Source organism: Protobothrops mucrosquamatus, unplaced genomic scaffold (genome assembly GCF_001527695.2).
Source record: "Protobothrops mucrosquamatus isolate PMUCROS unplaced genomic scaffold, P.Mucros_1.0 scaffold81, whole genome shotgun sequence".
Lineage (NCBI taxonomy): Eukaryota > Metazoa > Chordata > Lepidosauria > Squamata > Viperidae > Protobothrops > Protobothrops mucrosquamatus.
This window is the reverse complement of record NW_015386458.1, coordinates 313,450-330,417: the sequence shown is the minus strand read 5'-3', so window position 1 is coordinate 330,417 and position 16,968 is coordinate 313,450. Positions and strand designations below refer to the sequence as shown.

General features: G+C 44.2%; 2 protein-coding genes across 2 annotated transcripts in view; both read right to left on the bottom strand.

Annotated features, from left to right (window-relative positions):
• Nucleotides 1-4,354, bottom strand: part of KLHL40 (kelch like family member 40) — a 12,539-nt gene extending 8,185 nt beyond the window's left edge. Inside the window, exons 1-2 of the mRNA XM_015812395.1 lie at nucleotides 3,133-4,354; nucleotides 1,090-1,250 (exon numbers count right to left, since the gene is read on the bottom strand). Of these exons, the coding sequence (XP_015667881.1) occupies nucleotides 1,090-1,250; nucleotides 3,133-4,272 (1,301 nt within the window). The 5' untranslated portion in view covers nucleotides 4,273-4,354. The remainder of the gene's footprint in view (nucleotides 1-1,089; nucleotides 1,251-3,132) is intronic.
• A 3,696-nt stretch (nucleotides 4,355-8,050) lies between these two features.
• Nucleotides 8,051-16,968, bottom strand: part of HHATL (hedgehog acyltransferase like) — an 18,711-nt gene continuing 9,793 nt past the window's right edge. The window contains exons 5-11 of the mRNA XM_015812415.1: nucleotides 16,266-16,475; nucleotides 15,258-15,429; nucleotides 13,682-13,826; nucleotides 11,333-11,368; nucleotides 10,974-11,175; nucleotides 9,963-10,104; nucleotides 8,051-8,289 (exon numbers count right to left, since the gene is read on the bottom strand). Coding sequence (XP_015667901.1) covers nucleotides 8,168-8,289; nucleotides 9,963-10,104; nucleotides 10,974-11,175; nucleotides 11,333-11,368; nucleotides 13,682-13,826; nucleotides 15,258-15,429; nucleotides 16,266-16,475 — 1,029 coding nt within the window. The 3' untranslated portion in view covers nucleotides 8,051-8,167. The remainder of the gene's footprint in view (nucleotides 8,290-9,962; nucleotides 10,105-10,973; nucleotides 11,176-11,332; nucleotides 11,369-13,681; nucleotides 13,827-15,257; nucleotides 15,430-16,265; nucleotides 16,476-16,968) is intronic.

Sequence of the window (16,968 nt, the reverse complement as noted above, 5' to 3'; positions counted from 1 at the left end):
GGGGGAAGAGGAGGAGGAGGAAGAGGAGGAGGGAGGACTGTGGAATCCTTGATGCTGTCTGAGCTTGACTTCTTTCAGACATTTCATGACCCAACTAGGTAACATCATCAGTGCTAGAAGGGGGTGGGGTTTGTGGAGAGGAGGAGGAGGAGGAGGAGGGACTGTGGGATCCTTGGTGCTCTGTGAGCTCTCTTTTCTTGCAGACGTTTCACGACCAAACTAGATAACATCATCTGTGCACTGGTTGGTAATGTTTGCTAATGAAACATCTGTGAGAAAACAGCCAAGCACCAAGGACTCCACCCATCATGGCTTGTTTGTTTGTTGTCACCAGAGTGTCACTGGGTTTTATTGGGGTTTGCATCTGCAGTTTTATTTCTGTAACCCAGCTGGAATCGCCACGAGTGAGAGATTTGGGTGGCCAAATAAATTTCCTTTCTAAATAAATCAAAATAAATAAATATTAGGAGGAAATAAACAGACCGAAAGATTTTCAAAGGGGGGGGGGGGAGTCCAGGAAACCGAAATTTGGCTGCAATGACCAAATGCTACATTTTTGGATAGGCCAAAGTGAGGATGAAGAGGATAGAGATACCAATCAGCCCCAGTTTCCCCCCTCGTTATTCTCAGTTCCTGGCTCCCCATTTATTCTCCCTGGGAAAATCAATACAGGTAGTCCTCGACTTACAGCCACAATTTAGCCCAAAATTCATGTTGCTAAGTGAAACATTTGTTAAGTAAGTTTTGCCTCATTTTACGACCTTTCTTGATGCAGTTGTTAAGTGAATCCCTGAAGTTGCAAAGTTAGTCACACAGTTGTTAAGTGAATCCGGCTTCCCCGTTGACTTTGCTTGTCAGAAAGTTGCAAAAGGGGATCACGTGACCCCAGGACAATGCGATGGTCATAAATATGAGTCAGTTGCCAAGCGTCTTGAGTTTTGATCACGTGAACGTGGGGAATGCTACAATGGTTGTAAGTGTGAAAAATGTCCATAATCACTTTGTTCAGTGCCATTGTAACTTTGAACAGTCACTAAGAGAACTGTTGTAGGTAATTTATGCCTCCTCCTACAAAGATTTGGTACTCACAGCCGGTCATAACACAGAACGGAGTCCAGGGTCTCTTCGCCTTCCTTTAATTCTTTTCCCCCGACCACAAAAATTGAGTTTTCCGCTTCTCCGAGTCCGAACAGGCAACGGGGGGATGGTATTGGGGGCATCCCCAGCCAGTCCGAATCGAGGTGGTCGTACTGCCGAGGAAAGAGAAGACAGTTGTGGGAAAACTCTGTCCTATGAAAGCAGTCTCATCCTTTTTTTGAAGCTATTCTGCTGGATTTCTGACTAGGTAGTCCTCGACCTATGACCGCAACTGAGCCCAAAATTTCCATTGCTAAGCGAGACAGTTGTTAGGTGTGTTACTTTTGCCCCCTTTTACGACCTTGTTAAGCGAATCACTGCAGTGGGGTACACGATTGTTATGTGAATCTGGCTTCCCCTGTTGACTTTGCTTGTCAGAAGGTCACAAAAGGGGGTCACGTGACCCCAGGGATGCTGCGACCGTCATAAATAGCAGTCGGTTGCCAAGCATTTGATCACGCGATCGTGTTGACGCCGCAACGGTCATAGGTGTGAAAAATGCTCATAAGTCATTTTCTTCAGTGCCATTGTAACGGTTACTAAATGAATGGTTGTCTGTTGAGAATGATGGGTTAAATCTAGTTTAAGGGGAGCCTTGTTTGGAGACCAGGGAGCAGATTGAGAGGGGGAGAGTGTGCCATGGGGTTCTTCACAAAATGGCTGACTTGGAGGAAGGGTTTTGTTTCATGTCCTAGTGGCTGCCGCCAGGGCAGCCACAGGAAGGGGGTCAAAAAAGTCAAGATGGCAGGCCTGGCTTTGTGCACCGCACAGAGTAAAAATGGTAAGAGTTTTGATCATACATTCATGGAAGCCATGTTGACTTTTTTGCCTCTTTGGTGGGCACGGTCATCTCAAAATGTCTATTTTGAAAGGCGAATTGATAATGTCGCTTCACACCTTTCTTGGTTGCTAACTAAGTCTCTGTGGTAAAAGAAAACAAAATGGTGGTTGCAACAATCTGAGAAGCTTTGATCACACCACTTGCTGCCATCTTGACTTTTTTGACCACAGATAACTTTTTTGGTATCGAGAACCCTGATGATCACTTTCCAAAAATGGATGTCCTTCCTAAAAAGGGTTGAAATATTCCTGCGATTTTTGAATTTTTGAATAAAACTGTAAAACGGTGGTTTTCAACCTCTGCAGCTTTAAGACTTGTGGCTGATAGATAGATAGATAGATAGATAGATAGATAGATGATAGATAGATAGATAGATAGATAGATAGATAGATAGATAGATAGATAGATAGATAGATAGATAGACAGACAGACAGACAGACAGACAGACAGACAGACAGACAGACATAATAGATAGGAGATAGATAAAAGATGATGGATATTAAATGATATATGATAGATATAGGTGAGAGATAGATAGATAGATAGATAGATAGATAGATAGATAGATAGATAGATAGATAGATAGATAGATAGATAGATAGATAGATAGATAGATAGATAGATAGATAGATAGATAGATAGATAGAATAGGGGATAGATAATAGACCAAAATCAAGATGATTTATAAATAGATATATAGAGACAGACAGACACATTTGAGGGAGAGAGAGATCATTCTTGGCTAGAGCAATATCATTCTGTTTATCTTTTTGTATTTCCAAGAACACCAGGGTTCCATCTGAATATCTGATGAGATATAGCAAGGGAAGATTATGATTGTCAGTTTCCACAGGCGTTTGGCTGTCACCTGTTGGAAACAGCACCCTGGGACAGACAGACATTTGTCTTGATCTGGAGGGGCAGTTGTTGCATTCTTGACAAATTAATAATATTCCACGCAAGGGAAAGTTGGCGTGTGTTACAATTACGCAAGAGTCTCTCTCTCTCTCTCTCTCTCTCTCTCTCTCTCTCTCTCTCTCTCTCTCTCTCTCTCTCATTCTAGCTGAATTCCCCTTCCAAAGCAAGTCTAGGAGACCCCCCAAACCGTGAGTGAGACTCCCGGATCCATGCCAAAGCCAAGATAAACTTGATACCTGCAAGAAATAAGAATTCATTGGATCCTCCTTGTCATCTTCATTGAAGTAAAGTCCACCGGCTATAAAAATCTGATTTTCTCGCGTGACCAGGCTAACATGGTTTTTAGGAATCTGAGCAGAAAGGGAGGCAAAATAACATTCGTTGGCCCCCGGGTCATAAGCCACAGCTCCTGAGTCACTAATCATGAAGATTAAATCTTGAAGGAACATCCCAAAACGCATCGTATCGTTCAATATCCCTGGTAGGGTCTCCTCTTCTTTCTCAATCTCTTCTTCATCCAACTGTCCGTTGACAATCTGGTCCTCGTTTTTCTTCTCTTTCTTCTGCTTCACCATCGTTAGTTTCCCCTCGTGAGCGTCCTTCACCAACTGGATCTTCTTGAGAAGGTCCGGGCTAGATTTGATCACAGCATTCTTCTCCACCTTGTCCCTAAAATAAGACTTGTCCAGTAGACGGAAGCGGATGCTTTCAAAGACCACCGGAAGTGCCTTGACCCGACTGTCCCGGTCTTTGGCTGTGGCCCATTTCATGACCACCTCAAAGACCAATTCTTCCTTCTCAATGTTGAGGGAATCGCTGGAGATGATCGCAATCAGCTCGTCGGGAGAGAGCTGGCAAAACTCTTCATCGCGGGAGACAAGCGAGAACCGGTCACAAATGAAGTCACGGGCAGCTACCGCCAAACGGGCACAATCCAGCATCAATCCTAGTCTGAAGATGGCTAGACAGTTGCTAAGACAGAGCCTCTTCTGAAGGAAGGAGACGCAGACAGTGAAAATAGAAGGGATCTGGAACATGTTGGCTACTGAGAAAATGTCCTGAACGTTCTGCTCTGTGAGCTCCAGCTCTGAAGTGTAGATGTAATGGAGGATTTTACTCATGACCTCTGGATCCACATCTTCTAAGTTGACTTCCTTCTTCTGGCTTTCATCTAGGTCCGAGAGAAACATAGCCCTGAAGTAGGGGCTGCAGGCCGCCAGGACCAATCTGTGGCATGGGAATTCCTTCCCTTTCACTTTCAAGACACAGTCAAGGAATTTCTGATGATCCAACATGTCCTTCAGCCCATCTTGGAGGAGCGTTTGCTGATAAAGACGCATCTCCTCACCTTCTTCCATTGGCCCAGACGTCGCCATGGTGGAAACCTCTTGAGAATTCCTTGAACCCCGAGAAGACCACGTTTGCTTCCTGGAAGAACGCTGAAGGACCTCTTGCTCTGCTGCTGATGCTATCTGCTTGACTTCAGATAGCCAGAGGGATTTATATAGAGAAGCATAAATATATGCACGCACACACACACACACACACACACACACACACACACACACACACACATATATATATATAGTTGCAGCATTACAAATCTCTTCAGGACCTCATGTAAGCTGATCACTTTTTAATAGGGGAAACTGGAGGGCTGGGCTTGGGGGGAGAGGATGACACAGAAGGCTGACTAACAGCTGAGTGTGTAACTTTAGCCCATGACCGGAGTGTATCTCACACCAATGAACATTTTTCTGAAGAATCCCCAGTGAGAAAAATAAGGGTAATGGGCTGAAAATGACATTAAGACTGCAAAATTGAGAATTCAGCTGATACCAAACGTTGCTCAGGAATCAAGAGGAACAGTTTAATCCCACCTTCGGGAAAAAATTGTGCAAATACACACACAGAGAGAGACATGCCAAAGCTCCCTCCTCTTCTTCTAAATCCCCTGAGCTAAAAATATCGAGAGCAGAATAAAACTAGAAAGAAAGATATTTGATCTCTGATATGGTCGAAAGAAATTGCTGGGAGTCAAGTAGGATTTTGCTTTTCTGCAAAGGTTTGTGAGGAAGGACCACTGTTTTTTGAAGTTTGTTTGAGAGGGGAATACAGATGAAATGAATAAATTAGATTTGTATGTTATGTATTCAATGTAATAATAACATAATATTGTATTATAATATTACCTTATAAGAATGGAATAAAATGGAATGGGAATAGAATAGAATAGAATAGAATAGAATAGAATAGAATAGAATAGAATAGAATGGAATGGAATGGAATGGAACGGAACGGAACGGAACGGAACGGAACAGAATAGAAAATAAGAATAGAATATAATGAAGTAGAATATAGAATAGGATAGGATAGGATAGGATAGAATATAGGATAGAATAATAGAATAGGATAATTATAGAATAGAATAGAATAGAATAGAATAGAATAGAATAGAATGGAATGGAATGGAATGGAATGGAATGGAACGGAATGGAACGGAATAGAAAATAAGAATAGAATATAATGAAGTAGAATATAGAATAGAATAGGATAAGATAAGATAGGATAGGATAGGATAGAATATAGGATAGAATATAGGATAGAATAATAGAATAGGATAATTATAGAATAGAATAGAATAGAATAGAATAGAATAGAATAATTTATTTGTTTGTTTGTTTTATCCTGCCTTTATTATTTTTACAAATAACCTAAGGCAGCAAACAAATCCAACACAACTTCCTCTCCTATTTTCCCCACAACAGGCTGGCTGAGAGAGAAAGATTGGTTCAAAGTCACCCAGCCAGCTTTCATGCCTAAGGCGGGACTAGAACTCAGCATCTTCCGGTGATTGGCTCAAAGTCGCCCAACTGGCTTTCATACATAAGGTGGGACTAGAACTCACCATCTCCCAGTTTCTATTCTGGTGCCTTAACCACTACTAGACCAATGCAGAAACCATTTGTGCATTTCTAACAGATGACCATGTATGTTTTGAAGAGTTTCAGACCATCATGTATGACAGAGGTGTCAAACTGCCGGCCCGCAGGCCGGACGCGTCACATGGAAGCCATGCCCACCCCATTGCTGGCAATGGCAAAACTGACCCAATACGTTGCGCGACGTCATGTGACATCGCGAGTTTGACATGCCTGATGTATGAGATAAGACCTCACACTAATCCCAAAGCAAACCAGCTTATGACTCAACAGTGTGAATAATGTTAGTCAAGGGGACTCATTCCTCATGTGAGGAAGGATTTGTTATTATCCTGTCTCTTCTTGGTACAATTTCGACTAGATTACTCATTTTCTAGATGGCATCTAACTATAGATCCATCGGCAAATTCTAGAAGGTCCAGAGGTTCATTTAGATTCTGACTCGGTTGTTAGGAACAGTCTTGAACATGGTCATTGCATTCTTGACTGACCATCTTTGCTATTTGATTCCGTTCCTTCAAAGCCAAGGGCCAGCTGACTCAGTTTCCCTGATCAGGAGCCCTGGCTACCTGTGTCATGCAGAAGACATAGAACCTAACAAGAAACTTCATCACCATCATCTTCTTTGGCTGGAGACTCAATAGGATTGTCTATAATCTTCAAAGACAAGTAGTCCTCAGCTTATGACCGCAACAAAGCCCAAAATTTCCATTGGTAAGTGAGACAATTGTTAAGTATTTTGGTCCCCATTTTACAATCTTTTTGCTATAGTTGTTAAGTGAATCCCTGCAGTTGTTAAGTTAATCACATGGTTGTTAAGTCAGCCTGGCTTCCCCATTGACTTTGCTTGTCAGAAGGTTGCAAAATGGGATCACATGACCCTGGGACACTACAATCGTCATAAACATGAGTCAATTGCCAATTTTGATAATGTGACTATGGGGATGCTGCAACGGTCATGTGAAAACTGACCATAAGTCACTTTTTTTAGCGCTGTTGTAACTTCGAATGGTCACTAAATGAATGGATGTAAGTTGAGGACAATGTGCATGGCAACATGGCAGCCTGTCTGTTGGAAGGCAAAAGTCCAGTTTGCTCTCTCCAGCTGGGAAGATGAAATTGGCACGGACGAAATGAGAAGATGGGAAAGCAAGCTGCTGGGAAAGGAGGTTTCTTTATTTTGGAAGCCAGAAACTGCAGTGACAACCGTGTTGGGTTCTGGGTCAGCCAACAACCTGGTCTGGTGAGTGGATGGCTTTTATATTATTTTGGGGCTGTGTGATTGAGATTTCTGGGCTTGTTGGGCCATAGTTTCAAGTGTATGTCTTTGGTTATTCTAACTGTGGTGGCTTGGTTTCCATTGTGGCTGGAAACCATGGTCTGTCCTTGAGGTCAGGTGACGGAATGCAAGTTTTAGGTGTCTTTTGTTTCTCTGCTTTTTTAATTCCATCAGTTCCAGCCTTCTGTGGAAGCTTGTAGCTGAAGGCATTTTGTTTATGAATGGAACAGTTTGTGGAACTAAATATCCATTCACAGAGCTGAACCGCTTGAGTTTATTTTATTTCAAGGAAGACTTTTCTCTTCCAAGGGGGTGGGGTGGGGGCATTATTTTGTTAGTATGGGGGCTTTCTTATATTAAAAGGAGTGGGTGAGGATTCTCCCTACATGTCTTGAGTTGTGGATGTAAGTCTGTAAGTTCAGTTTGCAGTGCAATCTTGAGTTTTGTTGAGGGTGGACGACACTTCAGGAATTTGCAGGAGGTATCATTAGACAAATTCTGGTTCCAAAGGTGCCTGTAGGAGATGGTCAAAGAGGTTGAGATGGCAGTCACAAGGCTTTGCCTGTGCAATGACTATAAAAAACATTGATTCTAGGCATGGCCACCATTTTGACTTTTTTGACTCTATGCTGCACACACCAGCTCTTTGGAGTAATCATCATTTCCACATGGGCATCCAAACTGGGAGAGAAGGAGAGAAGGAAGGAATGAAGAGAGGAAGGAAAAAGAAAGAATAAAAGGAAAGAGAGGGAGAAAGAAAGAGAAGAAAGGAAGGAAGGAATGGAAGGAGGGAGGGAGAGAGGGCGGGAGGAGGGAGGAAGGCAGGCAGGCAGGCAGGATGGATGTAGGGAAGGGAGGAAGAGAGGGAGGGAGAGAGGGAGGGAGAAAGGAAAAAAGAAAAACATTTTCCAATATTTGCATAAATAAATGTTTTATTTTGGAAAACTGAGTAATGCAGGAGAACTTTGTCATTCTTCTGCAGCTTTGAGGCACCTAGGTTAAACAAATCTCAGATGCCCTGGAGTTGCATCTTGTTTTTGCCTTTTTCCATTATTCTGGTTTTTGCTTGTCCTTCTCCTCATCTCTTATAGCCAGAATCCGTTCCCTTTCTTTGATCAGTTGCACACCGCAATATGTGATGAACCAGATGGAGATGGTGCTAAGAGGAAAACCTGAAATACGACAAAATATGAGAAAGAGAAAATAAATGTGAAAGAGAAAGGGGGATGGCGAGAGAGAGGGAGGGCAAAAGAGGGCAAGAGGGAGAGGCAGTGTGTGTGAGAGAGAGAGGCAGTGAGAGAGAGAAAGAGGGAGAGAGGAAAAGAGGAAGGGAGGAAGAGGTTAGAGAAAGAGGGAGAGAGGGAAAGACGGAAGTGAACTGAGGGAGGGAGGGAGGGAGAAGAAGGGTGGAAAAGAGGGACAGAGGGAGAGAGAAAGAAGGAGAGGGAGGGAAAGGGAAGGAGAGAGTGAGAGGGAGGGAGGGAGAGGGAGGGAGGAGGAAGAATTGGGAAGGGAGAGAGAGGAAGGGAGAGAGAAAAAGGAAGAGGGATGGAAGAAGAGGAGGAGAGGGGAGAGAAAGAGGGAGGGAGAGGGGGAAAGAAAGGGAGGAAGGGAGAGAGAGAGAGGGTGAAAGGGTAGCAGGGAAAGAAGACAGAGAGGAAGGGAGAATGGGAAAGAGGGAGAGGGAGAGGGAGAGGAAGAGGGAGAGAGGGAGAGGAGGGAAGAAAGAGGAAGAAGAGGGAGAGGGGGAGAGAGGGAGAGGGAGGGAGAAAGGAGAAAGGGTCAGAGGGACAGGGAGGGAGAGAGAGAGTGAAAGGGGAGCAGGGGAGGGAGGGAGAGAGGAAAGGAAAGAGGATGAGGGCAAGAAAGAGGGACAAAGGAAGGGAGAGAGGGAAAGAGGGAGACGGAGCAAGGAAAAGAGGGAGAGGGAAGCACAGAGGGAGGGAGGGGAGAAACGGAGGGAAGAAGGGAGAGAGGGACAGAGAGTCAGAGGACACCATTAATGTGGAGTTGGTCTGCCTGGGCTGTCATATCTCTTGAGCAACACAAAATTGGACACAAGATGAATATCACATGTGTTCCACTGAGGAAGAGTAAACTTTCCAAGCATTTCCTCTGTAAAGTTTGAAAGGGAACTCGGGTTCAATGAGAGAAGCCAACAAGGGACGTTTTGAGTAGAAAGGGCATTCCTGAACTTCTGAGGAAGCTTCAGGGGATGCGTGGCAGTTACTCAGAAATATAGCAGGCCCTCTTCTCCTTGATCAGGAGATAAGTCCTTTTCCACCTTGAACAGAGGCCTTAAGCTGCAGGTCCCCAGTAATTCCTAGACATCCGGAAACCAATGCCCATCAGAATGACATTGACAGATGGAGAGTGAGATTGACAAGTGGATAGGGAAATTGACAAATGGAGAGTGAAATTGACAGGTAGAGTGTGAAATTGAGAAGGGAAGAGTGAAACTGACAGGTGGATAGTGAAATTGACAGATGAAGAGTGAAACTGACGTGAAGAGTGAAATTGACAGCTGAACAGTGAAACTGACAGGTGGATAGTGAAATTAACCTATGGAAAATGAAATTGACAAATGGAAAGTAAAATTGACAGTTGGAGAGTGAAATTGACAGGTGAAGAATGCAATTGACAGGTGGAGAGTGAAATTGACGGTTGGAGAATGAAACTGACAGGTGAAGAGTGAAATTGACAGTGGAGAATGAAATTGACAGTGGAGAGGGAAATTGACAGGTGAAAAGTGAAATTGATAGGTGGAGAACGAAACAGATAATGAAATTGACACCAGATATAGTGAAATTAACTAAGTTGGAGCCCCTGAGCCAGGCTACTGTACCGGTTAGGAAGATCCTCTTGGCAACAAGAAGGGCAAAGTCCAGACTGTTGAGGGCAAGGATGTTGTAGAAGACAATTGCCCAGAAATTGGCTGCCCCAAAGATGCCTCTGATTCGCCGAGAGGTTGCCTCAGACATGTTGGCCTGCCAAGAAGAGACATCGGTGAGATAAGGAGGATGGGAATACTTCTCACCTCATTTTTCTGCCCAAATTTTTATACTTCAAAGCCAAATAAGACTCTCTCAAAATATAAGTAGTCCTCAACTTACAACCACAATTGAGCCCAACATTCTTGTTACTAAATGAGACAGTTGTTAGTGAAATTTGTCCCATTTTATGACTTTCCTTGTGACAGTTGTTAAGTGTATCACTTCAGTTGCTAAGTCAGTCACATGGTTGTTAAGTGAATCTGGCTTCCCCATTGACTTCGCTTGTCGGAAGGTCACAAAAGAGGATCACGTGACTCCGGGACACTGCAACCGTCATAAATACCGGCCAGTTGCCAAGTGCCCAATTTTTTATTTTTTTTATTGAAAATTTTATAAAATTTTACAATATAAATCCCCCCTTCCCCTTCCCACCCTTCCACCCCCCCTCCCTCCCCCATAGGGAGGGGGGTGGAAGGGTGCCAAGTGCCCAAATTTTGATCATGTGACCATGGTGATGCTGCAATCGTCATAAGTGTGAAAAATTGTCATAGGTCACCTTTTTCAGTGTCGTTGTAACTTTGAACCATCACTAAATGAATGGTTGTAAGTCGAGGACTACCTGTAGATGCAACTCACTAAAATATCCATGAAACAGGCACATAGACATCTAGAAGCTAGGAATCGCCCATTTGTTCATGAGTTACCCTCTACAACATCATCCAAAATGATTCATTTCTTGAAAATATGGGGGATAGAAGAGGTCACCAAACTGCCAGATAGTTTGGACATTTCTTCTGATATTTGATTTCTGGTTTGGAAGATCTTACAAAGTGGACACCATGCATGAAGGATGAACTTAGCACCTCTTTCTCTGCAAACGGCTTCAGCTGGAAAAACTGTTGCACCCACAATTCAAAATTGAGACCAAAGCAGTTGCAAATGGACCAGATGTAGACAATTTCACAAGGGCCCAGCCAGAGGGTGGTGATGGCAAATGTGGAGATGGTGGCCATGAGTTCCTTCAAGATGTTGTCGTGATCCTTCCCGATATAATCGTAGACGTATCTAAAAATCAAAGCAACATAACAGGTGAGGTTCAGGAGACTGGCTGGTGGGCCTGTTCTCTTGTTGGTAAAGGATCCATCCCATGTTTGTTGTGAGACCACAACATCTCCCATAGTTGTGAAGCACCAAATATGAATTGTAATCCAAAACCACTTACTTGCACAGCCAGTCGTTAATCCCTCTATCAAAGTGCCTGAAACAGATGCAGACAATAAAAGAAACTTAGTTTATTAATTGTCCTTATGGTATAACATAAATCCACACGTCTATGTGGCCGGTTTAGGATCTGTTCACTTCCTCATCCAAGATCAGATCACAATGACCAACATCCAACCTTGAATGTGCAATCATTGAATGAACATAGAACATAGAACAACAGAATTGGAAGGGACCTTGAAGGTCTCCTAGTCCCTTGTTTGAGCAGGAGAACCTATACCATTCAGACAAATAGTTGTTCAGTCTCTTTTTGAAAACCTCCAGTGATGGAGCACCTACAACTTCTGAAGGCAAGCTGTTCCACTGGTTAATTGCTCTCATGGTTAGGAAGTTTCTCCTTAATTCCAGGTTGCTTCTCTCTTTGGTCAGTTTCCATCTGCTGTTCCAACTTGCCTTCAGGTATTTTGGAGAATAGTTTGACCCCCTTGTCTTTGTAAGAGCCCCTCAAATATTGAAACAGTGCTATCATGTCACCCCTTCTTTTTATTAGACTAGACCAGACATGTCAAACTCGCGACGTCACGTGACATTGCACAACGTATCGGGCTGGTTTTACCATTGCTGGCAATGGGGTGGGCGTGGCTTCCAGATGACGCATCTGGCCCGCGGGCCGGCAGTTTGACACCCCTAGACTAGACATACCGAATTCCTGTTTCTCTTCCCTTCTTAAGTAGTGGGAGGGGAAGTCAAAATTGGCAAGATGGCAGTCAGCACAACTTCAAAGTGCAAACCCAACCCCTCCTGAAGGCACACTTGATGTTGACCCCTGAACAAATAGATGGATGTTGCATTGCGTGTTCTGTCTACCAACTTGCAGATTCTGAGTCCTCTTGTAAATTTTTCAAGATGGTGGGTTGTTGCTCAGGAACATTGTTTAAGAGGGCTAACCAGCCTGTTAGGAATGGATTTCTCCACCCATTATGCAACTGGAGGGTATGTCCTCTTTTATTTAATCGCTCCCTAGGCAGGATGTCCTCCACTTCCCAAGTTCTTTCTCACATACCATTATAGGAATTCTGTTATTCTGTTATGATCTGTTATGATGGGATGTCTTTGTGATAGTGTAACCGAATAACAGAGTTGGAAGGCACCTTGGAGGTCTTCTAGTCCAACCCCCTGGTCAAGCAGGAAGCCCTATATCATTTCAGACAAATCGTTGTCCAATCTTTTCTTGAAAACCGAAGACCCATGGTAGCGCAGTAGTTAGAATGTGGTATTGCAGGCTGATTCTGCCAACTGTCAGCAGTTCGATCCTAACTGTCTCAAGGTTGACTCAGCCTTCCATCCTTTTGGGGTTGGTAAAATGAGGACCGAGATTGTTGGGGGCAATATGCTAACTCTGTAAACCACTTAGAGAGGCTGTAAAGCACTGTGAAGCGGTATATAAGACTAAGTCAATGTCTAAAAACCTCCAGTGATGAAGCACCCACAACTTCTGGAGGCATTGATTAATTGTTCTCACTGTCAGGAAATTTCAAGAAATTAATTCTAGATTGGTTCTCTTCTTAATTAGTTTCCATCTGTTGCTTCTTGTCCTGCCTTCAGGCGCTTTGGAGAATAGCTTGACTCCCTCTTCTTTCAGGCAGCCCCTGAGATACTAGAAGGCTGCTATCATGTTGCCCCTACTCCTTCTTTTCATTAAAATAGACATACCGTATTCCTATAACTGAACACTGCCATAACGGACTCTGTCATAGCGCGGGAATAACGCTAGGAAGTAGCGATCCTATTCCTGCAACCATTCTTTACATGTTTTAGCCTCCACTTCCCTAATCATCTTTGTTGCTCTTCTGCGCACTTTTTCTAGAGTCTCAACATCTTTTTTACATCGTGGTGACCAAAACTGGATGCCGTATTCCAAGTGTGGCCTTACCAAGGCGTTATAAAGTGGTATTAACACTTTGTGTGATCTTGATTCTGTCTCTCTGTTAATGCAGGATTGTGTTAGCCTTTTTGGCAGCTGCAGCATACGGCTGGCTCATATTTAAGTGATGGTCTACTAGGACTCCAAGATCCCTCTCACAATTGCTACTGTTGAGCCAGGTGACACCTATACTACACCTGTGAATTTGGTTTTTCTTGCTTAAATGTAGAACTTTACTTTTTGTGTGCTAGATAACTCAATCCATAGTGGGGGTCAAAAAGTTGCACCAGCCTGTCTCGCACTTGGTCCCAAAGATGTATACCCCTCTGTTGCTACACCAACGTTTCTCCACGCTGGGACCATCTCTTCCTGCAGTTCAGCCATGACAGGAAAGCTTTGCTCACACAGCGATCAGCAACAACTCACGTTTCTGCAAAAACGTAGAGCATCGTGATGCACTTAGGGCGCTGGGGTGGGTCCAGGTGATCTAACTTGGCGATGGTGTTGATGACCCCAAACATCACAGCAGCTTTCACCCAATCGTACACCAAATTGGAGTAGGCCAGGCCAGCTATAGAGCAGAATGGAAGGAGGAGAAAATGAAGGACAGAAAGATAGTGAGATAGAACAAAGATAGCTTTGTTCCCCAGGCCATCTGGCTGGAAAACTCACAAGATTTGTTTTTCTAGCCGTGTGTGTGTGTGTGTGTGTGTACACACACACACACACACACACACACACACACACCAAGATTTGTTTTTCTAGCCATGTGTGTATATGTGTGCACAAGCACGAAGCCGAAGACCCCAGCCTGAAGATGACGAGTGGGACCTTGTCGAAACGTCGCCAAGATACTCTCAATCTTACACGGGAAAAGACCCGAATACGCCAAGACCTGCATATACATACATACATACATACATACATACATACATACATACATACACAACCGAACTAGACTGTGTTGTTTCTCTGGGCCACATATGTGTGTGTACGTAGGTATATGCATAATTTTATTTATTTATTTATTTATTTATTTGTCATGCTTTTGCAGTGTATATTGGTGGTTACCCTTTGAGAGGTGAATGCAACAAAATCTCATTTTAATGTATGCTGATTATACATTTAAAGTGACAATAAAGTTATTATTCTCCTCTCTCTTCACTTCACTTCACTTCACTTTACTACTCTACTCTACTCTACTCTACTCTACTCTACTCTACTCTACTCTACTCTACTCTACTCTACTCTACTCTACTCTACTCTACTCCACTCCACTCCACTCTATACTCCACGCTCTGCTCTGCTCTGCTATGTTCTAGACAGTAGAGACAATAAATATGAATTACAGACAACTCAACCCAAGAGAAGCAGAATTAACCCTGGAGGTTTTTAAGGTGGTGGGATTGCTTGAGTTTTCTGCAGTCCATAGATGGGACAGTCTAACATCAGAAGATCAGGAGATGTTTCCTCCTCCATGTCAAGTAGAAAAGCCAAACTAGCTAGCAGCTGAATATAATTTCAGACGGACGTTTGTTCTACATAGAATGGAAGCCTGTGGTTCTCAGCCAGAGATGTTAGTTATGTCAGCATTGCTCAGCATCAAAGCTGGAAAAGAGGGCAAAGGAGCTACTAAAGCACTGGAAAAATGGGAAGAAGACCAAAAAGTTAAACTTCCATAGATGTAATGAACACTGCATCTTTTCACTCACAGAAGGCAAATGACTGCGTAGTGTGATTTCAATCAAGTTTCCAATAATTTTTAGCTAGCTCCATTCAATGTCTCTCAACCTTTTTAAGATATGTGTAGTTCAACTCCCGAATGCATGGACTTCAGCTCCCAGAATTCTCCATCAAGCCCATCATGTGTGGACTTCAACTCCCAAAATTCTCCATCAAGTCCATCATGTGTGGACCTGAACTCGCAGAATTCTCCATCAAGCACATCAGGCTTGGACTTCAACTCCCAGAATTCTCCAGTCAGTGTGCATACTATACTTACCCAGCGCCCAGTCAGAGAGACGGTTCACAAATTTCAGGTCTGAAGGAATGGACAGGATGTAGAAGAAGTGGAAGAAAACATCCACAGCAACAATGGCCATGAGGTGGACGACAGCATGGACGATGATGTGCCACATCTCCCGATCTTTACGCTGCAGCTGGCTGTTGTGTACCTGTGGCCGGGGGAAAAATGAGGAACTAATAGCAGTTCCCAAAACATCTAGCCTTGTAAAATGCAGAGTGGGAAAAGGAAGGAAGGAGAGGGGGGAGGAAAGAAGGAAGGAAGGAAGAAAGGAAGGAGAAGGAGAGGAAGGAAGGAAGGAAAGAAGGAAGGAAAGAAGGAAGGAAGGAAGGAAGGAAGGGAGAAGGAAGGATTCACATTTTCATTTTCCTTCCTCCCTTCCTTTTCCTTCCCTTTTCCTTCCATCCTACCTCCCTTTTTTCCTTTTCCCTTTCTTCTTCCTTCCTCCCTCCCTCCCGCTCTCCCTCCCTCTCCCTCCCTCTCTTCTCCTTCCTTCCTCCCTCCCTTCCTTCCTCCCTTTCTTTTCCTTCCCTTTTACTTCTATCCTCCCTTTTTTCTTTTCCCTTTCTTCTCCTCCCTCCCTCCCTCCCTCCCTCCTTCCTTCCTTCCTTCCTTCCTTCCTTCCTTCCTTCCTTCCTTCCTTCCTTCCTTCTTTCTCCATCTTCTTTTATAACGGCAAGTATTCAATGTATTCATCGGTCAGATTTGCTGCTCACCAAGCAGGAACAGACAGAGCTTACATCCATGATAGTGAATCTATGACCCATGCGTTAAACCTCTCACACCACAACGTTGGGGTGATGCACCAGCAAAGTCTAATTAGGCATTTTCTAAAATTTGATACCAAAACGTTCCCTGTTATTAATCTCCACGTGGAGGCTTCCATCTCCTCCTTTCCTTCTGCTTCTTGATTGGCTAAAGAACGGCAGTGGCCCATGCAATGAGCCAGCCCAAAGGCCACAGGGGTGGATGGCGGGTGATGCTTACCTGGACATGAAATTGGTCAAAAGTCATGATGGGTCCGAAGAAGAAGAAGGGGAGGTAGAAGTTGTATTTCAGCAGGGCGAATATGGAATAATTCCCTTCTTTCCTCTCGCAGTTCTCCAGGGTGAAGCTCATGCAGCGCATGATGCTGAATCCGGTGCCCCCATAAAAGAGGATGTCTTGGAGATCGAAGGTTCCTGAGATGAAGCCATTCTGGGCCAAAGAAAAGTTATCACATGTGGACTAAAGAAAAGCTGAGCCAAACCATCTGTCTGAAGTTCTTCTCCCATCTTTTCCTTCCTTCCTTTTTTCCTTCCTTCCTTCCTTCCTTCCTTCCTTCCTTCCTTCCTTCCTTCCTTCCCTGCCTCCCACCCTGCCTTCCTTCTTTTTCCTCCCTCCCTCCCTTAATTCCCTCCCTCCCTCTCTCCTCCTTCCTTCCTTCCTTCATTTCCTCCCTCCCTCCCTCCCTTCCTTCCTGATTTCCTTCCCTGCCTCCCTCCCTACCGCCCTCCTTCTTCCTTCCTCCTCCCCCTCCCTTCCTTCATTCCCTCCCTCTCTCCCTTCTCTCTCCTGCCTCCCTCCCTGCTGCCCTCTTCCCTGCCTCCCTCCCTCCTTCCTTCCTCCGTCCCTCCCTCCCTTTTTTCCTTCCATCTCCCTCCCTGCCTCCCTTCCTCCTCGTCCCTCCCCCTTCATTCCCTCCCTCCCT